The sequence below is a fragment of the Mustela nivalis genome (genome assembly GCF_964662115.1).
Source record: "Mustela nivalis genome assembly, chromosome: 11".
Lineage (NCBI taxonomy): Eukaryota > Metazoa > Chordata > Mammalia > Carnivora > Mustelidae > Mustela > Mustela nivalis.
The window spans coordinates 7,822,219-7,849,482 of NC_139030.1; the positions used below are offsets into that span (position 1 = coordinate 7,822,219).

General features: G+C 40.9%; 1 protein-coding gene across 2 annotated transcripts in view; it reads right to left on the minus strand.

Moving 5' to 3' along the window:
* CNTNAP5 (contactin associated protein family member 5) overlaps positions 1–27,264 on the minus strand; it is an 825,196-nt gene that overhangs the window by 370,379 nt on the left and 427,553 nt on the right. For both annotated transcript variants that reach the window (XM_082690270.1, XM_082690269.1), the window contains exons 8-10: positions 25,746–26,010; positions 8,234–8,383; positions 5,255–5,426 (exon numbers count right to left, since the gene is read on the minus strand). In XM_082690270.1, coding sequence (XP_082546396.1) covers positions 5,255–5,426; positions 8,234–8,383; positions 25,746–26,010 — 587 coding nt within the window. The remainder of the gene's footprint in view (positions 1–5,254; positions 5,427–8,233; positions 8,384–25,745; positions 26,011–27,264) is intronic.

Sequence of the window (27,264 nt, forward strand, 5' to 3'; positions counted from 1 at the left end):
CACACTCCCTCCAAATCAAAATATCCCTTTGCTCAGGCACTACTGAAGATCCAACTGTTTTTATTTACATTCCCCAAAAATTTGTTTGTAAAGGTAAAGAGGGGAGAAGCTGAGTGACAAGAACCAAGATAATCTGGAGGCAGATAGAGTTCAATTGTGCCCACCCACCAATAGTGTCCCAGGGACTGATTTCAGCACCCCTTTGGAGATGGACATTGAGACAGAGCTGCTGGAAATTTCAGAGACCTGGTGAGATTCTGATCAGAAGGACAACTGCTTGGGTGTCCAGTGGGGGCAAGAGCCATCCCTCTTCCCCACACCTACACCACTTTTGTACAGAATCTACACAATACCTTGACCTTCAGGATTGGAGGTTTTAAGGGAGTAGTACTCAAAGTCTGTCCCAGGATCAGCCCACCAGCGCCCTGGAATTTGTTAGAAATGAATATCCTCTGGCCCACCATAGTAAAATCAGAAACTCTAGGGATAGGGCCCAGTAATTTGGTTTTTAAGTATCCCTCCCATCATTCTGATGTAAACATGCTGGAATTTGCCTGCAAAACTTAATGAAGCACTCACTTCCAGGTTTATGTAAATTCAGGGTCCACAGGCACATGAACCAGGAAATGAGGACTGTCTTAAATTCTGTGCCCTTGGTATATCAATCACATGCTTTCCTTTTCCTATCCAGGCCCTGAGAAGCAATGCTTTAGGAGAATCCACAGACTGCAACCTTGGCACCCAAATTGATGGGCACCTTCCTAATGGATGTTTGTTGGTAGCCCAGAGAGCATCTCTGTGAAAATCAAAGTGCAAATTCCAAGTAACTGAACAGACTGACTTGAGGGCGTGTAATGAGGTATATGTATGGGGATCCTTCCCAGAAACTATGGGGATTACCTGGCCATGTTGGGCTTGAGGAACTTCAAAAAGAGACCTGAGCCTTCTCCTTTCTAGAGAGCTAGAAAGCTGGAATCTAGAGAGCTAGCAAACCTTTGACTATGGAAATTGACCTGGAGAACATTTACTGAGTAGCTACTGTTTACTAGACATACAGCTATGAACCTGATTTCTCACACTGTCTCATTTAACTCTCACTGTGAATGTAAGTTTTATGATCTTGGTTCTACAAAAGAAGACACAGAAACAAAAAGGTTAAATAATATGTATTGTATCTCAAGCTGGTAAGCAGTACGCTGGGAATTAAACACATTCTATCACCTCTCAAATTTGCTGCCACCTGCCCAGAGATTAATGAATCCACCTAGGTGTGACTTCCACCTGCCCTCACCTCAGACAGTTTCCCTATTTGCTCCTCCAAGTTTGGTTTCACACCTTGGATCCAGTCTTCCAATCAAATCTGTAGACAACATTTGGTCATTTGCTTCTCCTGCCCTGGATTTTGAACTCAGCAGGACTGGCATGGCTCCTCCAAAGTGACTTGGTAGATCTTGCCACAAAAATCCTAGGGAGAGGCACTTCCTGACCTGGATCACCAGGATTTACTTCACTCAGAAACCACGCACCTGGCACCACATGCCACTTTGAATGTCCCCCTTCTAAACAAAATCTCATTAGGCACCCGGTGTTTACAAAGAATGAATATATTGATTATCCCTGAAAAACTTTTATATGGTTGGCAGAAGATGGCGTTGCTTGTGTAAAAGCCACAGACACACAATGACTGCCATTTCCAGGTCAGTGCCTGCTGGGTAGAAGTACAAGGGAGCAAACCTGGTAGTGTTTAACTCTGAGCCACAAGTTCAATCCTGTGGCCATGGAAAAAGTGGCATATGTCTCCAGGTCTTAGTTTACCCTGTGTAAAAAATGGGGACACTCATGGCGTTGTATCACCAGGGCTTCGGCAGCTCGTACCACGTCTTACACTACCCAAGTATATACATAAGACTGCCTCACTCATTCCCTCAATCCCTATCTAAGAGGTTGAGTACCTGAGGGTATGATAAAGCCATTCATGGAATGAAGCATTTATTAAGGGTGACTTCACTCTATGTAGTTTAGAATATCATGTTTTGCCAAGAGGGTTGCAAGAGATAAGTACAGGGGTCTAGGGTGTGGAAAATGTGAGGTTGAAGATTCAGCTCACAGAGGACGGATAGTAGATGGACATCATATTTTAGAGGCTTAGAAGGACTATTGAAAGTGCATGGGGTCTGCTAGGAATGCTGTCTTGTCCCCAATGTGATTCCTAAAAAGCTGCCCTTTCTCCTTCTCCTAACTCATTGTTGGACTGTCAGGTGTTGGGCAGTTGTACAGATGGTGCATCCTAAAGCCAACCCTCTTTGCTGCCAGACTGGGGTGCAGGCCACTTACTCCACTTCCTTTCTTCCTTGAGATCAGAAGGCTTGATACTTGGCCCATGATTGAAATACAAATTGTTAGTTTAGATTCCTTAATCCCTGAGAAGGGATTCTCCCAGCTGTTACCAGCATTGTCTCATGGCTGGTTTGTGAATTTGCTCAGGCTGGGCAACAGAGGCACCCCCTCAAAGGCAAATGGCGTAAGGGACCCCCATTAGAGGAAGCCCTTGCAATTTTGGAATGTTTGTGTCTCTTCTATAAATGCTACCTTGGTTTTCCCACAGTGACTGACACTGAGAGCCTTAAAGGACACTGAGAAGGCAGACTCCCTCTGGCCAGCCAGGTCGGCTCACTCTGAGGGAGATGGAGGGCTGGACAGGCAACCATAGAGAGGCCAGAAGGAGGCCTGGGTCTCTACAGGCAAAGATGAAGGGGCAGAAAATTGAGTCTTGGAGAGAAGAGACTCTTAGGTCAGATAAAATGCTATTCTCCTTGGACTTTCCTGAATGGAGCACAGTTAAGAAAAAACACAGCCAAGAGAAAACATACTCACGCACAGAACCAGGCTTCTCCACCCCAACCTCTTCCACCCCACCCTATCCCTCCAAGTGGCAAACTCTGTCTAAACAAAGACTTTGCATTTGCTCTTAAATCAAGTTCAATTAACTAACACATTAAAAATAAAACACACAACTTAGAACCCACCTGTTTTTCTAACTCTTATCCTCTGCAACAAATGTTAAATATAAGTTCAAGAAACAATCAAGCAAAGCCTTTTACCACAGTATCCCCTTCTGTTAGAGGCACTGTCTGGTAAATCAAGACAAACGTACCATTTACTCACTAAACTAAACACAATCCCTTATTATACAATTAACCAAAACACAATTGTATGTAATACAATTATACAGACCACAATTACACAAAAGTAATGATGCAGTATAGATGGCAATGACTTTCATGTAATCGAAAATAATGAGAGCATCCTTGATTAGAAATTAAGGTATCATAAGAGATCCCTATTGATAAATGTTCCCTCTATTGAACTCCACTTTGCAAAAGGCTCTGCTGGCTGATGAAGTTGGATGCTTCCCCTCGTTGTTAATAAAGACTATAGGGGTGGCAACCATTCTGTGTAGTATCTTTTATTCTGAGATCTCTAAGCTAGCATATTCTAATGAAGCACACATTTTATTACCCACTTTTCCAGCTGGTCAAATAGAAAAAAAGAAAAAAAAATGAAGCAGAAGAGCCAGGAAGTCTGTGTGATTTGCTGAGGCTCCCATGTGTCGTGGTATTAACAGAGAAACGTGTACATAAAGCTCCATCAAATTATATTGGTCATTCCGAGCATCAGCGGAGACTATAACCTGCAGAGCTGATTTCTGTGCTGCTCAGAAGAGGCACCTGCTACTTCTCATCATTGCTCCCCTAGACAGAGGCAGTTACCTTCCCAGCATGGGCTGGTTCTCTTCCAATCCATCCTTCTTACTTTTTCCTGAGTACTCTTTATAGGAAGCAAGTTTCATACCTTCCTTTTTGATTCTCACCTAGCACATGAGGCCACATCCTACAGGCACACAAATTTCTTCATAGTGGCGACTGGCCCCCATCTCTAACCACATTCACACTACATACTCCACTACAATGACCACCTTACACCCCCACCAACCTATATTTTGTTGACTCTAAGTCACTCTTCATTGTAAGACATACCATTATTTTATATGCCACTAAGAAAGAAATGCTGATTGAACGATGATACACCATCAGTTATAAAATGCATCCCAACATTAGAGATTTTAAAATGAAAAATCGGCACATTGAATTGATGAAATACTTGCCAGCCATGATTTCTCCTACTTCTCTGTCATTTCTGACACTGTGTCCAGAGAACCTATCTTATCCCAGCACCTCCTCTCCACTCCTCAGCCAAGTCTTACTGGTTCCTTAAGTTCCAGCTCAGCACCACTTCCTAAAACCCTTTTTGACCTCATTCTTCACAAGGTCAGACTGAGTTGCAGCTGCCATATGTCCCACAAATAAGGGTGCATTTCATGGGTGTCTATTGTACTTTATCCTAATAGCTAATTTATTCCCCAATGAGACATGAGCAGAGAACCCTGTATCACTACCTCATAGGCAAGCACTAGACACATATTATTCACCCATTTAATAAGTGCTATTTTGACAGGAATGAGCAAAATTGTGAGAATGAAAGAAGTAAGTACTAGAGATAAAACGTGGAGAGCATGATAAACCTGGTTGAAAATTCAGAATCTTTAACTTCCTGCAGCAGGTCTTTGAACCTAGAAACTTTAAATACAAGAGGAGTCAGAGCCCAGAAAAAAATAAAGAGAGAAACCAAGCTTCTGCTAGATTTGCGGGTTGCAGAGTATAAGTGTGGATTCTCTCTCTCTGCTGCCTAGTCTCTTCTGGGCCAAAGAAGCAGTGGGTTAGGGGTAGCAACAGCAAAGGTCAACCGCCCCAGGAATCACCCCTGGCACCATCTGAACCTCTGGTCTAGACCCTGAGGGCCTGGTGCTCACCTGCCCCCATTAGAAGGGACGCTCACTGCAATAGAGAATAAAAATGGTTTAAGAGAAAAGTAATCCCTCCCTCCGTTAGGCTTTACTCATAACTTCAAACTAATCAAATGTTGTTTATGCATAAAATTTTAATCCTGTCACAAATTTGTATTTTGATTTAATTTGCATATCCCATTTACTGCAAGTCAACAGGAAGAGAGACTCAACTAATTTAAACCATTTTTCTCTGGGCCTGAAATCCTTTCAGAAATATTTTCCATTAGGCGACTCAATTATGTCTAATGTGGCTAATGTCAGTGGATTAGAATTTTGCTTAAAGAAACTCATATTTAGAACAGTGAGAATGGGAAGGGGGCGGGAGAACAGAGAAGAGACCATAATTACCTGTCTTTGATGCTACACAGATCAATGTGTAAATCACTAAAATTCCCCAGGGAACCTTGCTGAACTGAAATGAGGTCCTTGGGCTGGTTATCAATAAAGATGAGCCTCATGCAGCCTTGGAAAGCCTTAATGGGATTTAAACATTGGGAATCGGTGAGATTGTCGGGGCACCCTGTGGGACAGAGAAAAAAAATGAAGAAGAATACTGAAATGATCAGTCATTGCTTTGGCGACCTATTGATGGAGGACCTGGAGGTCTAATTATTTGGGGGCTTTTTCATTCACAGCAGTGCACGCATTTTTGTTGTAAATCCTAGCATTCTCAGAGAAGGAATTGGTACAAAATGGGGCATACTCAATCGCTGTACAGAACAGAAAACAAAATATGTTAAAGGGAATACCACTACTTTAACATTTATCTCATTCCTATTTCTTTTTGCCTATCAGTAAGCTACCCACCATTCTGTTGCATGGTATACTTCACATTATCACTTCTTGGGAATGTTGGTTCTGTCTCAAAACACGCTCTAAATGCACAATTCAATTCTGAATTACACTTTCAAAAGAAATTACGCTTTGGGTAAGGATGGTGGCAGAGTAATTGTCTGGTTAATTATTAGCATTAACAGGCTTAGTTCCTGAGAAAGGTACACATAGGAACGTAACTGGAATTTTGAAGACTTGTGCAAAGCAAATCCCAGAGCCAAAGGAACCAGGGGTTTAAATGCACATAGTTATAGGGCTGTAATAGCATGCGTGAAAGGTTAACACTGTACCTTTTTAAAGAGTGTTCTTAAAAAAAAAAATCTATTACACTGATTTAGCATAGCTAGCAACGAGGGCATATCTGCTTCTCATTAAGACAGGTACAGAGTAACGTAGGTATACGAGTGCTTGTGCTCTTTATAAACTCCATCCTGATGGTTTTAATAGGTTCAGAGCATATGGGAATGCAAGCTTGAAAACATGGCAATAACCCATAAATAATTGGGAATTATTTCAGCCATTTCTAAAAGACAGTCACTGTTGGGCAGAAGCCCAGCAGCTGGCTAACAGCTTACAGGCACACTATAAAGTGAAGAGAGATGCTACAAGTTCTAATTGAAGCTGTAGAGAGAATTTATGTAAGCTGACTATTATTACTCAAACTCATTTTTCACCTTCCTTAAGTTTACAGTCTACATGTGGGGCGCTTCTTTAAATACTGTTTAAATACTGTTTATCAGAGATAAACCTTCCCCTTCTAAACCCAGTGCCCTCTAAACTTGGGGAAGGCACACATTTTCCCTTTGAGACATTTCAGATGCCATCATTATTGAACACTGTTTTCCCCAGAAATAAGTACAAGAATGCTTCTCTCTCTTTGTTGGGGAAAATTGAATGTGATGCAAAAATGATGCAGTCTGTAAAATGTATCTTTGGGGCCCCCAAGAGCCCTTCTTTGGTAGTCTTTATGCTACATTCGCTAGCATCTTCTTGCTGTCCCAAACTAGTGGTTTGTGGACACCACAGACTTAGGGGTGAGTTCTAATATTTGCACAAATGATTTCATTTCAACAAACCCCAGTCCTATTATCTGTGAAATGGGGCTAAAATTGCCTACCTCACAAAGTTACCCCACGAATTAAATGAGGTAAGACCCATAAACCATGTACAGCGAATGGAAGTTCTCTCTTCTTGGAGGAATCCATTGTCCTTGCATACATGGAGAAGATTTAGAATGGAGGACAGAGGCCCTTCATGGGGTCTTAAAATCAAACCACAAAAGTATTGCTCTATGCTTCATTTCTTCTAGGATGTCCAGATGCATATGTTACATTTATGCAATGCCCATTTGTATTTCAAGGTTTAACCACGTGTCATCACATGAGAGAAGTGATTTGTAAATTCTATTTGAGAGACTGTACTTTATAACTTTACATAATAATTCCCTTCAGTTTCCTAACAGAAAAAGAATTAGCAACCTGATAACTGGTCCAGTCCATGCCCATATCTGCAAAAGTCAAAGCCATTTTGTCCATTCCTTGCCGTGTTGGGAGAACTGTGCTATACACGTACACCCTGCCCTTACTGCAGTCTTCCAGTAATTTGGCTCTGCTTCCCCATGTCCTCGATAAAGAAGTTCAGGGGCCATCAGTGTCTCACTCAAGGTCAGACAGAGATTGAGATTACTCTCAGTGACTGTTTGTCTAATGCAAACAGATGACTAGGAAATTAGATACTAATATTTTTCATGAAAGAAATGCCTTAAAAAAAACTAAATACAGATGCACACGCACCCATAAAAATGCAGTAAATTCCTATTTATATATTTTTCATCCTTTCCAGTTTGCCCTGTGTTTCATTGGGAAGGTCCCTAGGATTCACCTTGCAATAGAAAGAGCTGGATCTGTACCGTCAGCTCCATGTGAAGCTACAGGTTCATGGGCCTTCTAGACCTTTCCCATATGTAGAGCCCCACTTCATGGACATGGCCTCCAGGGATGTCAGGAAGGAAGGAACAGATAGGGGATTTAGAGTAAAGCGGTAGAGGAATAGCCTAGACAGCTGAACTTGCTGGTTTTGCCTTTCTGCCTGGATTTTTCCTTTTGCACGTATTGCTGACTGTTGGTACATATTCTCCAAGTTTTCAGCTGACTTTCTCCTTACCAATGTGATCACAGAGCTTGGCATAGCTACAGAAATCTCCTTTGGACATGTTATATAACACCAGCTCTTATAGCTAAAGTTTTGTTTTTTTTTCTTTTTTCTTCCTCTGTCCTGACCTAGATAGTTTATATTTGCACAGCTGGCAGAGAGTTTGCTTCTCATTATTTCATGCTTGGGAGTGTGTGTGTGTGTGTGTGTGTGTGTGTGTATACATGTGTGAATGGTCTAATTGGCCAAAAAACCAATAATAATAATAATAATAATCAGGGCGAAATAATTGTTCACTGCATTCTCCCTCCCTCCTTTACTTTCAAAACCTGTGGAATTTACCTCCAAAGTAGTAGCTATTTCCAGAATAAATCTGCACACGGGTGGTGTCCTGGGCTGGGGATGCTGCATCATTATCCAGAGAGAGAGTGATGCGGTCCCTTCTGGCGTTGATGCTAACAGAATGCCACAAGCCATCGTTCAAGTTGCTTCCTGCAAAAGAAACAGGAAAGGCCCACATGGGGCTGATTGAGTAGGGCGGTCTGGAGCAAGGGGGCTCATGCTCCTCCCCTGCTGTGCTCCCTGTGTGTCTCAGCAGGCACCCCTTGTGTCCCTGTACTTAAACCACAAACCCCACGTTTCCACACACTTCAACTTTCTTCCTCTGTTTACTGCTCTAATTCCATTATTTCTAAAGTGGCTGAACCGCATCTGATACATTTGGTTTCAGAACAAAAGGGAAAACACAAATTTTTCTGTATACTACAATAAAAGGCAGGACCATGTGAACAGACCTCTTGCTGTATAAATGCAGAATAAAATGTTGAAAGGAAAAAAAAAATTCCAAATGTCCATGGTGATTTCATCTCTGGGTGGTGGGGTTATAGGTGACTTCAGTTTTCTCACAGTTTTCCAAAAGTACCTTATCTGCCTTTTTTTTTTTTTTAAGGAAAAAATAAACTGTTTTTAAAGGCAAAAATAGATGAAGAATACTAAATTCTTGTTCTAGGCAGAGGCAACCTCCCATCTGAGAGAAGTAACAGACCAGTTCATTCCCAACGTTTTTCCTCAACTAGGTGACACTGGCTGAGTTACCTGCCTTCCCTGAACTCTGGCTTTATCATCTGAAAAGATCATAATTCCCACTTTGTGTCATTATAAAAGGATCAATTGAGATCAGACAGGGAAGTTTCTAGGACAGTTGCAGGCATAGTAGGTGGGTTTTATTGTTGTTGTTAAGATTTTGTTTATTTATTTGTTTTTTTGTTTGTTTGTTTGTTTGTTTTTAAGAGAGCATAGAGGGACAGAGGGGGAGGGAGAAAGAATCTGAAGCAGACTGCTCACAGCACGGAGCCCGATGCAAGATTCTGATCCCACAACCCCAAGATCATGACCGAGCCCAACTCAAGAGTGGATTCTTAACAGACTGAGCCACCCAGACACCTCATAGTAGGTGTTTATTACAAGTTAGTCCTCCCTTGCTCTCACACCCCTGATGTCTTTGGTGCATACTACCCTGATGGACTATTTGATTGAGACAACTGATTTGGGAATTAGTTGTAAAGATAGGGACTATTTCCTTTTACAAAGTGTATCATCTATTAAGACTGTTCATGTCAGGTGCGTGCTGAAGGAAACTAAGTCTTAATCACCAACCCTGTCACAAAGATGTGTCTGTGAAAAAATCACATTGCCTCACATGTTTTCTTTCACTCAATAGACATCTGTTGTGCCCTGCTGTGTGCTGAGTGGCGTTTCTACTCCTATTGCTTCAGTTTTCTTCCCTGCAAAGTGAGGAAATGATTGTACTTAATAGCCATTGTGAGAATTATTCAGTAGTTAATACAGTGGTGCATGTAGGACAGTTCATGCCACATTGTAAATAAACAATGTTACCTAAAACGAATGGACAGAACAGCAACTGCGAAGTGGTCCCTCCCATCTGGAAGTATGAAGACATACTTCCTCATTAAATGAAGAGATGTAAGCAACAAGGGTTAGAACACTGTCCTTTGAGTTCAGGGTAGTGAGATAAACAGAGAAGCAAGCAAAGAACAATACTTGCCATTTTGGTTGGTGCAGTAATATGGGAGAAGAGAAGAAAGAAAACCTAAGTAATGGCATGTGAGGATCCTAAAAATGCTTCAAAGCAGAAATGGTTCAAGGAGTTTCTGAAAAATGCACAAGAGCTCTCTACTCATAGAACAAGAGTTCAGGAGACAGAAAAACTACAAAAAAGCACAGGTCTGGAAGGAGAAGCAGGAGAGGGCAATAGGAAGGTAACTGAGGATGGATCCAATCACCTAGGGGCCTGCAGTGCCAAACCAAGGAATGGCTTTCCACAGTTTCCTTGAATAAATGATTCTGGAGAATGCTTTAGTCAAGCTAATTCCATCAGAACGCTTGGAGATGGGACCCTAGGCATTTGAATTTTTTTAAAAGCTTCCTGGGTGATTCTAATGTATAGCCAGGAGTGAAAATCACTGCTTTAGAACAATGGGAGTCCACGAGGGGTCCTTAGCATGGGAAAAACATGGCTGGAGATACATATGTAAAGACCCCATGGCAGAGGACAGCTGGGAGGAATCAAGGCTGGAAGCAGAACTGATAGGGCCTATTGCATGCACTGGTCCCAGGAGGCAGAATGATGGGAGTCTCAGCCAAAGTAGCAGCAATGCAAATTGAGAGCAAGGGATGGATTAAGAGCTATTCCTAGAGGTAAAAGAGATCAGATTTGGTAGAGCCTAGTGGAGCAGTCTCTAAGAAACCAGCTGGGAAGGAAGCACTGAAAATCAGAGCCAAGGTCTGCAGGGTTTCTCAGAATAGCTACTAAAGAGCTTGTGCCCCTGAGCCCTCAGATGGTTGGAGAAGATGCCCAGGGAGAAGCACAGCACCAGGCCGGGGGCCCAGCTGTGATGCACCAAGGCAGCTGTGCCCCATCTGCTCACAATAGGCCAGATGTAAGAGACCCTCCTGCATTTCCAGCCAGCTCCCTAGCAGTCAATGCTGCAGCCTTGAGCATCTGCTTGGGGGGAACCCAAGGGCTGCTCCACCTGTCAGTCTTACTTCCTCCCAAAAGCCAGTGTTTGGGTCCTAACCACAGGGACTCTGCTAATGAGGTAGAGGCTCTGTCAGGTGTTTCCTGGTGATGAACGTTTGACTTCGGGCAGGGGCATTTGGGGGGCATAACCAGCTGTAGGTCTTTACTTCCTTTTACTCTTATTTGCATACTGATTGAAATACATTTGCATAATATAGGATACTGCATCTGCAGACAAACTATAGATTGTTGGAGGTGAAAAGGAGTCCTTAACTAATCCAACTTAGAGGATGTAAAAAAATAACCCCTAAGAGCCCAGCGCTCTGCTAAGCATCAGAGCTTCAGTAAGGAAGAAGGAAACAGGGGCCATGGGGACAGCCCCAGCTAATCAGATATACATCCTCTGCTCCTTTGACAAATGAATGTGGCCTAAAGGAAGAAGTCTGAGCCCTGTGAGTGGCCAGGCCAGAGCGCTGGCTTTTGTGTTCTGACTCTGGGTCCCCTCCCCTTCCCCTATCACACCCATGTCGCTCTCTTTCACATTGTTATTAATAAGAGTTTGCTTGGTTGTTTGTTTTCTTTTTCCTTTTTTTCTTTTCTTTCTTTCACTTTTTCTTTTCTCTGGTCTGCAATTCCTTTCGGTTTGATCTTTTGGATCTTTTCCTCCATGGTCCTGAATCCCTGCAGGGAGAGCCTATGTGAAATCTTCACTCTTCTGAAGAAAATTATTAGGTCAGTAGTTCCCGGTGCTGGTGCTGACCACACAAAGGGAGCACCCGGGGAGCTTCTGAAAAGACAGGTCCCAGGGCCCCACACCAGGTTAATTAAGGCAGGCTTCAGGGTGGCCTCAGGCCTTGGAAGTTTCAGAGATCCCCAGAGAGCCCATTGTGCAGCCTGGTTAACAAGTTAACCATTTGAGGTTTCGGAAGAGGAAGAAAAGAAGCTGGGAAAAACAAGGCTTGTTTTAGAGGTGCTGAAGCTGGGAACAGATTCCAAGGCAAGCAAAGTGATATATTTCCTTCTAAAAATCTGCTTTCTGCCTGGGTCCTCCTTCCTACTTCATTCTGTTTATATGTTATACATGTTTTATATATATATATATATATATATATATATATATATATATATATGTTACATATATATATGTCTATATATGTTATATATATATAACAAAATAACAGCTCTGGAGGTTCTTCAAGGTTTAGTTTCTAAGAATTCTCTTTGTAAAAGTACAGGTTTAAGTCCTAGTAATTATTCAGAAATTAGGGAAAAGCAATTTTATCAGGTTGCTTTCCTCCGAAAACCTCCCTGAGACCAAAAGTTCTGAACGAATAGAAGTTTTCAGTGGAGAGACTGGGAAAGCAGTAGCTTTGAGTCCAGGAATATCTGATGGGGAAAAGCGCCTGGAGGTAAAATGATGTAATTAGGATGACTTTGGAGTTCTAAGAATTCATATGATTTAGGAGACCAGACTTAAAATATGGAATTTGATTTCTGGAAAAATCATTGGATAATGACAAATACAAATTTTCTGACCTGTAAGTGATGTCAAATAATATTTGCCATCCCCTAGAAAAAGAAGAAAAACCAATATACCAAGTTAGGGAATAGAGAGGGAAATAGGAAATTTCATATATTGTTGGTGGCAACATAATTTTGTACATTCTGGAAAGCAAAATACCGAACATGAAAAAAAAGTTCCTGGGGCACTTGGGTGGCTCAGTGGGTTAAGCCTCTGCCTTCAGCTCAGGTCATGATCCCAGGGTCCTGGGATCGAGTCCTGGGATGGAGCCCCGCATCAGGCTCTCTGCTCAGCAGGAAGCCTGCTTCCCCGCCCCCCTGCCTGCCTCTGCCTACTTGTGATCTCTCTCTCTCTCTGTCAAATAAAATCTTTAAAAAAAAAAGTTCCTAAAAGTATCATACTTCATTTTCCATAATTTTTAATCCAAACAATTAGTCCTAAAAGCGTACAAGAGCTGCAGCCAAGATTTACAGTGAAAAGAGTTCATGATGCCATTTATTTCTAAGACCAAAAATTTACAACCACCAATATTTCCAGGTTAGCTAAATTGAACATGGTATACTTAATAATATGAACTATAAAGTAATTAAAAATGACCGTGTCCAAGAATGCAAGTGATATCCCAATAACAGAAAAACTGAGACTATATAGTATATGTGGTTATGATTTCCATTTTGTTAAAAATTATTACAAAGAAAAAACACTAGAATGCTCTGGAATGATTAGATTTTTTTTTTCCTTTTTTTTGTTCTTAATAAAGAGTAGTGGAAATTTCAAAGTTTCTGAAAACAAAATATAAACAATTTTTTTTTTTTTTTTTTTTTAAGACTAACAAACTGTTTAAGTTGAGATAAAGGTTAGGAAATGTTTTCATTCTTTCTTACTTCTTGCTCTCATGGGTTAAAGCTGTTGTTCACAGGTCTCTGAATTCAGCCTAAGGCACTCCTAGGAAAGATCTTTTTTAGAGAGAGTTAAAGAAATTGCTCTGTCCTTTGCTCAGGATCTGAACCAAGACTCAAAAGTTTTTCTCCACGAAAACAAAAAACAAACTAACAAATAAAATCAGTTTCCCTTCTTGCAATTGAACTTGTAAATGAACTTTTGAAACACAGGCAAATTGTAAAAATAGCTAATAATACGCTCAAGATATTGAATATCTGTGATGTGCCACACATTTTAAATGTATAATTCCTAACTCTCACAATGGTCCAGGCGGCCAAGTTTTATTGTCTTTATGCTATAGGCACAAAATGAAAAGGAAGAGAGCTGCTCAGGTTCATGGGGTTACAGAGTTGAAGCCAAAATTGAAGAGGTGGTATGGGGGACCCAGGCTAAGCTCCCGCTGTACACCCCTCCAAAGCCAGCCCTGCCATTCTCCAGGAACTGATGGCCAATTCTTTCGCAAAACTCTATTTTCTGACATTGAATTCAACTTTGTGTTTCATTATTTGTATTTTTGGAACAGCTTGATTGAGATAAAATTCACATACCATGCAATTTGTTTACCTAAAATGCACAAATTAATTGTTTTTAGTCTATTCAGAGTTAGGCAACCATCAAAACATTAATTTTAAAGCATTTCATAACCCCGAAAGAAACACTGTAACATGTAGCCATCACCTCTCTAATCTCTTCACCCCCTCACCTCCTGCCTTAGTCAACCATTAATCTGCTTTCTGTCTGTATGGACTTCCCTGTACTGGGAACTTCCTATGCATGAAATAATACACTATCTTGACCATACGAAGTTGAAACTTTGGTCCTGGTGTTATGTAGATCTAGCTTCTAAGAATTAAAACACATTCAACTTCTGTTTCTTAGAATGTCTGCTTAGCTCTAACTTGGAATTCTAGCTAATTGTAATTACTTTAATTTTATTTTTCAAGGTAGGTAATCTCATTGAGCATTTAATACATCTTTTCTTTTTTATTTTTATTTTCATTTTTATTTATTTATTTATTTTTAAAGATTTAATTATTTATTTGAGAGAGCAAAGGAAAGAGAGAGGGAGGGGCAGAGGGAGAGGGAGAATTTCAAGAAGACTCCTTGCTGAGTGTGGAACTGGTCATGGGGCTTGATCTCAGGACTCTGAGACCATGACCTGAACTGAAACCAAGAGTTGGACACTTAACCGACTGTGCCACCCAGGAGCTCCTTAATATGCCTTTTTAAATACTTTTTGTAATGAGAACTTCACAGCAACTTATAGTTCACATTTGTTAGAACTGAGATTCAGAGCAGTTAAGTAATATCCTGAAGACCAAAACCCTAAATTTTTTTATGGAAGTAAGGTTTTCCTTGAAACAGAGTCAGTCCTTCAACACTGGCACTATGTCATTTGGACCAGATAATTCTTTGTTGGGGGTAGGGGATTATGCATTATGCCTCTTGTGCAGCATGTTTAGCAGCACCCCTGACTCACTAGAGCCAGTCACAGCCCCCTACTCCCAGCACCAACATTGTTTCCAGATACTGACAAAAGTTCCTTGGGTGAGTTTAGGGGGAGGGGAGGCTGGGGTTGGCAGATGGGGAATCTCCGTTGGTTGAGAATGACATATTCAATAATTCCGGAGGCTGCAGAGCCTTGGTACCCTTTCACCTCCTCTTCCTTTCTGTATTTCTCTTGCCCTCAAATACTGAATAGGTATTTGCCCTTTAGATTTCGTCTAATTTCAGCATCTCTCTTGATGATTTGAGTACAAAACCCTTAAAACAGAGGGGCTGTCCCAGGACGTCTAAGCATGAACTGTTAGAGCCACACATCAACATGCAGAGATTTAGCTCAAGCCACAGCAGAGTCCCCAGAGACTCTATTTCCGACTCTGAAAATAACTTGTCACAGATTTCTGTGATGCCTTTATTCACCTTGTACCCCTTGCTCAAGGCCCTGCCACTTATAATTTCTAGGAATTTAGACAGATTTCTTAATCTCTCTAAATTTCTAGGAATTTAGACAGATTTCTTAATCTCCATTTGTAAAATGGAGATAGAATTACCTGGCTTGACTTAGAAGATTCTAGGCTTTATCTTTTCCAGAAAACCCAATTCAGCTGCTTTTTCCACATTCTGTCATGTCTACCTTTACTTAATAGTTCAAAAGCAGTTTCAATTTTTGTGAGAACAAAGTGGGGAATACATAAATAATTGAACAAAGCAGTCTTAAAATGTCAATCATGTCGTAAAAGAACATATTACAATTATTAGTACCATTATGCTACAATTTAGATCCTCAGTTCTGTTTTTCTTGGATACCGTTTATCCATCATGAAATTTTATTAACCCTTCCCTATACTGTAGACTGAATTCACATTTTTCTTCAAATTCCCTCTCCAGGCTTTATTCTATCCTTTATCACTGCAGCTGAGAATTTTTATGATGGGCTCCCTCTTTTCCAAGCCTCTGACTTCTTTCTGGTCCAGGACAGCTTGCTAGATTGAACTAAGTAGCACCTCACAGCAAATGTCCTTTAGTGGGTCACTGAATCTCCACAGGCTTAGCCTGACAATCTTTGCCTGCTATAATCAAGTCTCCACCTGTCCTTCAATCCCATTTCCTAATGTTCCTACACAAATTCCCTACTGTAGCTAGGCTAGGGCATCCATTATGCTCCGAGTGAATACACTTACCTAATCTTTGCCTCTACTCCCAGATCTCCAGTATACAAGCCCATTTTCTATCCTCCAATACCCAATATTTTTCCTAGAGCTTCTTCTGCTCAACTGTAGGGACAGGAAATATATATATATATATTTTTTTTTAGAGAGAGAGCAGGAAGAGGAGCGAGAGTGAGAGAATTCCAAGCAAACACCCTGCTGAGCACAGAGCCTGACGTGGGGCTCAATCTCAGGGTCCTGAGACCATGACCTGAGCCAAAATTAAGAGTGAGACACTTAACCAACTGAGCCACCATGGTGCCTACATTTTTTTTTTTTTTTTTTACTTTCTATCATAGTCACTAAACTCTCTATCTAGCACAGTGCAGGGCATTTAATAAGTGCCAAATGATTGAGTGAATCAGTTAATAAACCAAGAAATGAGCAAAGGAGGTTTATCTTTACCAGACCAATATAAATTCCTATAACATCTGCTTCCTATAACATCTGCTGTCTGATCTATGCATTTAGTTCATATAATTTACTGCTTTTTACCATTAATTAAGAATGCATCACTGCCAGTCTCATCACCCCGATGAGATTACAAGTTCCTGGGGGTCAGAGTCTGAATTCTGTTTTGGTATCCACCTCATCATCAACAGGGCAGCATCCTCTCCTTTCCAAATGCTCATTGATTGATTGAACATCTCACCAGGTGAATCTCCATTGCCAAGTGTCAGCAGCAGGGTCTCCCTGGTACGCGGCCCATAAATCACAGGTCAAACCTTTCCTAGCTGGGAAAGCCTGGTGCATATGTCACAGTAACCTGAATCCTGAAAACTCCTGGTCAGGGCGTGCAAGGAGGACGCCACGGTTCGCCGTCCACCAGAGTCAGAGAGCAGTTGTGATGGAATTGTTGTTGATGGCAACCCCCTTGTTTCCTTGATATAGGCCTGAACGCTTAGCTCAAAAATCAACATGGTAAACAGTGAGCTGAGCTCCAGAGATATATTTCTCCATCACCTTCAGGATACAGCCCCAAATCTGATGTTCCTGCCAGAATGCTGCTTTATATTCTGTCTGTTCTCTTTGCCTTGTGACCCAGTTATCCTGAGTCAACTGTGGATTCTTATACTTCTCAATCTTCTACTTCTCTCCTCTGATTGGCACATACTTTCCTTCCCTGTCTATTGGCCAGAATCTATTCATTCTTCAAAAGCAAGCTGTGTTGCCCCTGTCCTTAGAAAGCCCTTCCTTTCTCACACATCTAAGTTCCTCTCTTCAGTGCTCCCATATTAAGCTGAGCATATGTCGTCTTGCATTACAAATGGCTCAAGACCATCCCTTCCAACTGTGCCTATGAGCTCTGGGTGGACAATACCTCCATCCTCAAGTCTGAGTATAATGCCAGCAGAGAGCTGATACCTCAAAATCTTCCTAAATTAAATGGCAGCAAAGTGAATTCTATGAGAGAATTATCAAAGCAGAAAATAGGAAAGAGCAAAGGAAGTGAGATCACTTCCTGACTTCCTTTGACTATTAGAGTGTTCTGATGTAGCAATAAAAATCTAGCTCCTTCAGTTCCTCTTTTGAATGAGTGGTGAAGAAGGAAGAGTAAGTTAAGAAATGAAATGACCCCACTGCCATCACTAGGACTTGAAAAAGCTGTAAATGCCCAAGAGATCACTGTTTTGGTAAACATTCCCAACCTCTACAAGATATCTCAAAGCTCAGACATTTCTCAGTTTCCCATAAAATGGAATGTCTCATCACATTTCTGTCTTCTGAAACTTGAACTCTGTGCTCAGCATCTTGTGGTGACAGTCGTAGCCCTGTGGCTATTTATGTATTTGCCCTTGCTAATGGGATTTTCTCATCAACATTATCTTAGCTGAAATACAGACGAATTAATGACAACTTAATTGAAGCAGAAGAGGAAGTTCTCAAAGTTATCACGTTTCCTTGATGTGCAGATGGCGGCTAGATACAAATGGCTTAAATGAAAGGGCAATATTTGGGGAGCAGCTCTATTAATTGCAGGGCTGGAGCCTAAAACCATCTGGCCACAAGTATTAATCAGGGTGAGCACGTCTGTCCTGCAGGATGCAGCTCCTCAGCCATCTCTCCACCTCTGGGAGTCCCACTGGCCTTTATCTAATTAGTACGTCCCCTGAGTGTAGCTCATCTCTGGTTTTGACACATTCTGCAGCATAAGATTGTGGTAACATGAATGTGTGTTAAAAAATCACTATTAACTCTTCTTTCACTGTTAAAATTACATCCTTCTGAATCATTTTGGCGGTCAACTCTACTGGTTTATTCATTTAGGCAGTTGCTTATACCGTGGGCACATAGTTATCAAAAATCTGTGTATCAGGAATGTGCTATAATAGGCCTTGAGCAAATATTGATGAACAAGTCAGTGTTCTTGTTCCCATGAAACTTTATACTGAAGTAGTCAGGACAACAATGAACAACCAATTAATAGACACATGATTAATTTACATTGTTACAGGCTGAATGGTGCTCCATAGAATTCATAGGCTGAGGTCCTTACTTTTAGTACCTGAGAATGAGTCTGTATTTTCTGTATTTGGAGACAAGGACCTTTAAAGAGATAATGGAGGTAAAATGAGGTTATATGAATGGACCCATATCCAATGTGACTGGTGTCCTTATGAGAATATTAGGCCTCATGAACTATACAAAAAGAAATTCCTAAGTCACTACTCTGTACTGTTTCCTTTCAATAGTTTCAGCAAACTAATGCACACACATACACATATCCTTAGGGCAAATGCTACATAAGAGAAGATTTAGAAAGCTGGGTGATGGGGCATCTGGCTGGATTTGGGAAAATTTCTTGAGAAAATATCAATTGAGATACATTCTGAAAGACAAGTGGGATGGTGTTGACCATAGTTGTAGGACTTATTTAAGTAGTCAGTGTTAAATAATAATCAAATAAACATCCATCAAGGCTGCTGACCTATGGTTATGCCACTAGAATTTCATCTTATCTTCAGTCCCAGAAGTCTCCTAAGTGTGGATAATGGATAGCTGTTTAGAATAGATTGCGTAATTGGTACTTCTGGAATGCCCTTTCTAGAATTCTTCCTATTCAAGCCAGTATATAGAAATACCAAAAGTTGTAAGGTGGTTGAGGAAATACTATGAACACAGTTGCCTGTATCTAGGAATTAAATTGGGTAAGCTGGGTGTGCCTTTTCAACAAACTCTTGGCCTTAACTGAAAACATTTCAATGGTGTCTGGTTGATTTCTGGTTCTTTGCTAGTTATGTCTCCTCTTGCCCAAGAATTCTGTTCTGTGCCTGTGGACTGGTTTTTAGTTTCCATCTTCCCAACTAATAGTCATTCAGTTGTGCCCAACTGTTAAGTTGACATCTCTCAGCTTGGAGACTTCATCCATTTCCCAGGTTCCAATCATGCCTTAATCCTGAAAACTCTACTCTGAGTTTAATGCCTCTAGTTGTACTAGGGAAAGCTCTGGATAGATTATTCCTCTAATGGAATATCAAAACTGGTCCTTATGCCATTTGACTTTACTGGTGCTTGTTCTACTTATTGCAGTGATGTAAACATGTAAAAAACCTTCAGCTATAAGAAAGTCTATTCCATACTCAAAGATACTTGTCACATCTGTGTCTTGCTTCCTCTCCTAAAATATCTCCACCCTTAACATAGTTTGAAGATACATTCTGATCACCCCCTTACCAAGACACACACACACACACACACACACACTCTCTCTCTCTCTCTCACTCTTTCTCTTTCTCTTTCTTCTAGTTCTATTTATAGAAAGTTCCCCCCAAAACAACTTCTCATATTGGGATCTTTAGCTCCTAACTATACATGTCACTGAGAGTCAAATGCATGACCTTTCTGGAACATCCAAGTCTCATTCACAAAATCATTGTATGACAAAGGCTAAGTTCAGTTTTTTGTGTGTGTGTTTTTGTTTGTTTGTTTGTTTGTTTGAAGATTTCATTTATTTATTTGAGAGAGAGAGAGACAGGAATACTGAGAGTGAGCACATGTGTAGAGGAGAGGGAGAAGCTGAGCAGGGAGCCCAACATGGAGCTCCATCCCAGGACTCTGGGATCATGATCTGAGCTGAAGGCAGACATTTAACCAGGTACCCAGGTACCCCAAAGCTCAGCTTTCTTACTTCACAAAATATACCACAATTTTGGGAGTAGAGAAACATGATCTCTGACAGGGGACATGGCCCTGCATACCCTCAATGAAGGCCATTTACCATATTTTCAAAAGAAACCCAGATGCTCTTGGGTTGATGACTTCCTTGAAGACAATGAGGAAAAGGATTGACCTCAGCTCTTCTTCAGGAGCTCATATAAAGGACTAGAAGGGATTTTACTAATTTTACACCAAGTCTCTCCTTTAGCAGAACAAGACAACGAGGTCTAACAGAACAAGAGTTACTCACATTCTCCATAGCCAAGAATGCCAAAGCCTGAGTTCAAGCTCTTTTCCCAGGCTCACTTTTCAGTGGGGAGTTAACACTTTGAGAAATGTCACAGTAGCAAAAGCAGATTTCAAACTTCAAAGACTAAAGCCCTCAGACTTCTTCCATTTTCATTCTGGGCATCCTCACATCAGAAAAATAAAAATAACATTGAAGTTTCACATCACATTTAAGGTAATTATAGTGATGCCAGCTTTTTCTCTCAATTCTTTAATGTTTCACACAAAATTCAAAACATTCCTCCCTGATTCTCCAAAGAAACAGAGCAGGTGGCATTCTTTACCTTTATACAGTTCTGTTTTCTTAATAATTCAGACGAGTTTGGACAATATCAATCTCCACTCTCAACAGCTCTCTAAAAGTCTTTAGTGACACCCATTTCTGACATTAAAAAATAGAACAGAGTATCTACTGCTCAATGAACAGGTGTGGATGTGAGAGATGGACTAGTCCCTGTGACACATGCCACCTCATGACGTGTAGTCAAGAACTGAGAGCTTGAAATGCATAAAGTAGAAAGCCCAGATGTTTGTTCATTTATTTAAGATTTGCCTATAGATCTTTTCTGATTCCTGAAAAGAGGAATGGAAAGTCTCACTGTGCAGAAGGACACCTTGAAGGTATTCTCTCTTCCAAGGCAGCCCCACGATTTCCATGTGGGGTTTGGAGCGTGCAGTGATCAGAATGGGAAAGGCTGCATAATACAGGGCAAAGTTTTTGGAAGCAGATAGACACTCAGTAGTACTTCATGTTGCTTAGTACCCTTAGTCCTTAGATGGTAATCTTACTAAGGAATTGGCACTAAGCTTTATATCTTGTATACTGAATGAATACGGGTGTGTGTGTGTGTGTGTGTGTGTGTGTGTGTGTGTGTGTGATGGAGATACGGGTTCTTTATTTTATAACATTATGCAGGAAAACTCAGCTAAAATATATAAGAGGTCTTAAAGACAATGGACTCACCATCTTGTGAGCCACCAAATAAAATGTTCTGGGAAGAATTAACTTAGACACTAGATAGCTATTTACTTTAATAGCTTTTTTTTTAAAGATTTTATTTATTTATTTGACAGAGATCACAAGTAGGCAGAGAGGTAGGCAAAGAGAGGGGAAGGGAAGCAGACTCCCCGCTGAGCAGAGAACCTGATGTGGGGACTCCATCCCAGGACCCTGGGATCATGACCTGAGCAGAAGGCAGAGGCTTTAACCCACTGAGCCACCCAGGCACCCCACTTTAATAGCTTTTGAACATACATCTGTAAATCATTTTTCTCAAGTTTCCTTACATTTGAATTACAATATAAAATATGAATATGGGTGGCATTAAGTTCTAGTATAAAGACCATGAACTTGGGAGTCCAAAAGAAAGTCTGGAGGTAGAATACCATCTTGGTCACTTTAACTTAATTTTTTGGTTCCCAGTTTCATCCTTGCCATGAGGCCCCAACACAATGCCTGACCTGTGAGAGATTCACAATGACTGGCGATTCTACTCTCTTGTCAGTTACAGTGAAAAGATGTTCTCAAATTTTCTTCATCTCCACATATATATGTGTGTGTGTGTGTGTGTGTGTGTGTGTGTGTGTGTATATATGGGAAGCGTTATATTGTTATCTTTCATCTTCTGGAAACTTCATCTCCTAGAAGAACTGAATTCAGATGCTTTCTACTTTGAGGATGCATCTAGTTTGCACTTCTGTCCTTGACCTCCAAAGCAAAAAGCCATGCACTCTGTATGAAGCTCTGGAAAGAAGAATGGATGTGCTAGGCATCCCTGCACTTCCATTTCCATGGGGGTTACTTTCTCTTTTAGACCCAAGATGTTAGAAACACCTGAATTAATCTTTAAATATCTGGAATCCCTGTCCCACTAACAAAATGCAATGCGCTATACTGTTTATGTTCTGTGATGTACCATGTGTCGAGGGTAGCCCCACTGGGCCTCAAACATCAACAGAACAATGGCCATTACATCCTACTTTCTCATTTGGGGTTGTCATTAGAAAGCCACAATGATCTCAGGTACTTTGAAAACAAGTTTCCTCAGAAATGTAAGGAATAAGAAAACTTTCTGTGGTTGACTTTCTGTTGGCTAGTTGTTGTTTTACTTGTCTCCCCTGCCCTCCCCAGGTAGAAAAATTTCAGCAGACACAAAGCATAGCTCCATTTCAAAGAAAAAAATGAGAGAGGTCCGAATTTTCCAAAATTCAAAAATTATTATTGGGGAAAGAATAAAGCAAGAGTTTTTCTGAGACAGACTTCAGGAATTCAGTCAGCACATTTTTAAAACTTCCTTTTACCTGTTTCATTTTTTTGAGAAACAGGTCTGAAATAACACATAATTTTTTCCCCTTCCTGCAGCTGGGTAATGTGGCAGCTTTTACCAGCCTCTCTCAGTCATAAATGTGTTTTAATGGACTGACATGTGCTTAATAATACAGACAGCACCTGGATGCTTTAGAACAAAGTGCCACCAGGGCCTAGCCTATGTTAAAACTGCATTATTGACCTGAGGCCTACAAGTCTCTATACTCAAACATCTTGCTGATTAGAGACAAACAGCCTAGTACCAGGTCAAATAGAGAGGTTTTCTTCTTCAAATAGAGAGGCTGAGGTCTAATTTTATAACTCTGAACATGAAGAATATTATGTTTCTAAGTGATTAACTCACCTCCATTACTAGAAATTCTATAAATTTTATAAAATTATGTCACTGCACAAATTGACTCAGCTTTTATGACTGCGGAGTGAGGCCCCTTCCAGCTATAGGTCTTGAATCAGTGTGTGAGGGAAAGGAATCTGCTGACTACTTCTCAACATTGTGCTTAGGATTTTAGATACATTATTTCATTTAGTCACCATCCTGCAGTCTCCTGATTTAAGAACTCTTTTTTTTTTTTTTTCTTCCTATCTCACATTTTAGGCAAACTCTGAGATAGTTCCTGATGATCTGTGACTCCTAATATCCACAGGTTTGTAAAATGCCTTTTGCTTGAGCAAGGCCGAGATTCATTTACTTGTTTCTACTACTGAACAGAGGGCTGGGGTGCCTCTCCCAGTGTCAGGTTATAAAAGGACTATGGTTTTCACTGTGAGTGTTCTTTGTCTTTCTTGAATCACTCATTTTGGGATAAAGGTACTATAATTTCATGAGGCACCCTTCTGGAGAGGCCTTGGAATAAGCTTGGAAGTGGATCTTCTGAGGCTGCCCAATAGCCATATGAGTTAGCTTGGAAGCAGATTGACCCAGAGTTGGACTTTAAGGTAATGGCAGCCCCCACCAACAATGGAATTGAAGCCAGAATTGCCCAGCCAAGATGCTTCTGGATTCCTGACTCTTGTGAACTAGGACACGATAAACATTTTCAACCCCTATATTTTGCTATAGTTTGTTACACAACCAGAGATAACGAATCCACTCTCACTTACATATGGGACGAAGTTAAGAAGTTTATTCAGAGCCAGAGAACATTAAGGAAAAGAGGTATTTTTTGAACCTAAGTTCCAGACCCAGGCTCTCCTATTTTTGCTCACTAAGTGGCATATGAGGTTCTCGCACAATCTGACTTGATCTTGGGTATTAAGTCATGCCCTTTACTATTTAAATCAATTTTCTGTAATTTATTTGGATAACAAAACTAACACTCCAGTTGGGAGAAGGAAGACATTTAAGACAAAAATGTGATGTAGTGTAATCCAGGATGGATATTGGCCCAGAATGTCCAGAGGAGGGGTATTTACTCAGACTGTAGAACCATGAAGGCTTTTCAAATGATTTGTTTACTTAAGAACATGCCTCTGCCCCTAATGTAATGTCCGGCACATTGTAGCCTCAGTAAGTACTTGTTGACTAAGTACTGCTTCTGCAAAGACAGGAGACATTGGTAAGGTAACAAACAGAGAAGGAAGGAGAAAGTTCTGCTGCCCCATGTTACAAAAATATCACATGGAAGAAACAGAGTTTGAAATACATGACTTCTTCATAAATTATTCTGCAGTATTGCTACATACTAGAATCTGTATATTGCCATAAAAGTCTTTCCAAAGTTAGTTATTCCGGGGCCAGTTTTTAAAAGTTTTGCCATACCTAGAGGCCATATGCATCAGTATTTAATCACTATCTTAAAAATGTACTTTAAATATATTTTTAAATTTAACTATTTTTATTTATTTACTTGAGAGTGAGAGAGCACGAGGAGGGAGAGGTGCAGAGGGAGAAAGAAAAGCAGATTCCCTGCTGAGCAGGAAGCCTTATGCAGGGCTCTATCCCAGGACCCCCGGATGATGACCTGAGCCAAAGGCAGACATTTAACCTACAGAGCCACCCAGGTGTCCCTAAAAAGCATTTCATTAAACTCAATAACTTTCACTTGAAATAAAATTTGGTGGCTATAAAAGCTCCGTGGTATTGTGTGTGATATACGGGGAAACTACAGACTTGCAACCAGGGAAATTCAGGATGAAATGTGGTTCCAACAGGTATTAACATGTGATTTTTTAAGTTACTTAGCTTCCCTGATTCTTCACTTCCTTGTCTATAAAGTATATATAAAAAACCTTCCTAGAACGAGCATCATGAAGAGTCCATATAATATATGCCATGTCTGTCTAGACCTAACAAACTGTTCAGTAAGTGGTCTATATTATTTATATTTAGGTAGGAATTCATATTCCTGCTTCTCAAACAAATCTGCTGAGGAATAAGGAAATAAAGAGACTTGTTAAAGTTTCAATAGATACGTCGGAATTCAGGGGTATTTTTTTGTTATTGTTCATTTAGTTTAGTTTTTTTTTTTTTGGGGGGGGGGAGTTGCTTTGGGGCACCTGGGTGGTCAGTCATGACTTCCTTCTGCTCAGGTCACGATCTCAGGGAAGCAGCCGCACACTAAGTCAGGCTCCCTGTTCAACGAGGAGTTTGCTTCTCCCTCTGTCCCTCCCTTCTGCTCCCTTCCCACAAATAAATAAGTGAAATATATATTAATTAACTCTGTGTGTGTGTGTGTGTGTGTGTGTGTGTGTGTATACACACATGCATACATATGGTGGCCTCCCCAGACTTAGAATAAAATGACTAGTGGGTCATTTTATAGACATCACTGACAGCTGGATTCTGCATGTTTTAGTCAGAACCTCAAAAGTGTGTTGATCTGGCTGAACAAGAAGCCGACCTAGCAGTTGTCAGAAGACGGTACCTGTGAGGATTTCAGCTGTGCGTTCGGTCATCTTCTGAATCACGAGTCTCACAGTTCCACCCTCCAGGCTCAGCAGCAGGGTCCCCGAGCCCTCAGACAGCTCTGTGGACAGAAGCAGACCATCCTTGTTCCATGTTCGAAACTGGAAACTCACTGAGAGCCCATCAATTTGGGGGGTGCCGGGCAGCAGCAAATAACTGCTTCTGGAGTTGACAAATGTGATGGGAACAATTTGTGGTTCGGAGCAGGAAAAAGTGACATTGCCCTGGAAAACAATAAAAATCAAACATATAAAAGCCATTTTTTATTCTGCAATCCGACAGCTGATATAAACAACTACCTGTAGCTGACCTTAATTTCAGGATCATTCTACATTCAGCCACAAGACCTTAAAGGAAAAGAAAATGTCAGCTTTGTTCAGATATACCTGTGAGATTGTTTCCATTCCTGTTTTGCAAATCACACTGTTACCCACGAGAAGGCCATCGAAGACCCCAGTTGGGGTGGGGGGCGGTATGGGAAGCATCAGCATTTTCTAAGGAAGCAGGTATGAAAACAAGGACATTCATTCATTGAATACATCTGTACCACGAACCAACTATGGACCAAACAGGGGTAAAGTTTCAAGACATACACATGAAAAAAACTTTGTTTTGATGTGAAAGTTGCTACAAGACAGATAGACACAATCTCCCAAGTGGACCCTGGTAGAAGAAATTACGAAACAAGTAAAGGTTTCACAAGGGAGGTGATGCTTTCCTGTAAGGATGTGGGGAAGGAGAGGAAGGAGTGTGCCTGGCTAGGCTTTTCAGCAAGTAGCACATTGTGCGCAAAGAATTGGAGAAATTGGCAAAATGGCATTCCTGGGAATTATAGGGAACTGGTCATTTCTGAATATTAAGTGCAACAGGGAAGGCCAGAGGCCATGAAAGAGGTGAGGCCAGAAAGATGAGTAAAGGCAGAGTTTAAAAGCCCCATTATGTTTGTTACATTTGTTAATCCAAGCTTAGAAACAATAAAACAACATTGGTTGGATTAAAGCTATGAAGATGATTTTCAATAGCATGAGGGAGGGGCGGATGGGAAGCCTAGAGGTGGGGAATATTAACTGTGCATCGACTAGAATCGGGAAGATAAAGAAGAATATTATTCTTTGTGTAAGTGAGTGGAAACTGGTCCAAGTTTTGTGGGGGGTGGGGTGGGGGGACACCCTGGCTTGACTGGCTGCCTGCATTCAAAATTTCCACTAAGGCGTCCAGATAGGGACAGTTGGTTAAGCGTCTGACTTCTGCTCAGGTCATGATCTCAGGGTTCTGGGATGGAACCCCATGTTATCTGGCTTCCCTCTTAGCAGGAATCCTTCTTCTCCCTCTCCCTCAGCCCTTCATCCCACTCCTGCTAGCTCTCTTTCTCTCTCTCAAATAAATAAACAATATCTTTTTAAAAAGTTCTGGTGGACTTCTTTTCAAAAAGGAAGTATCTTCACTGATGGCAAATGATTGAGGAAGAGCTGTCTTTG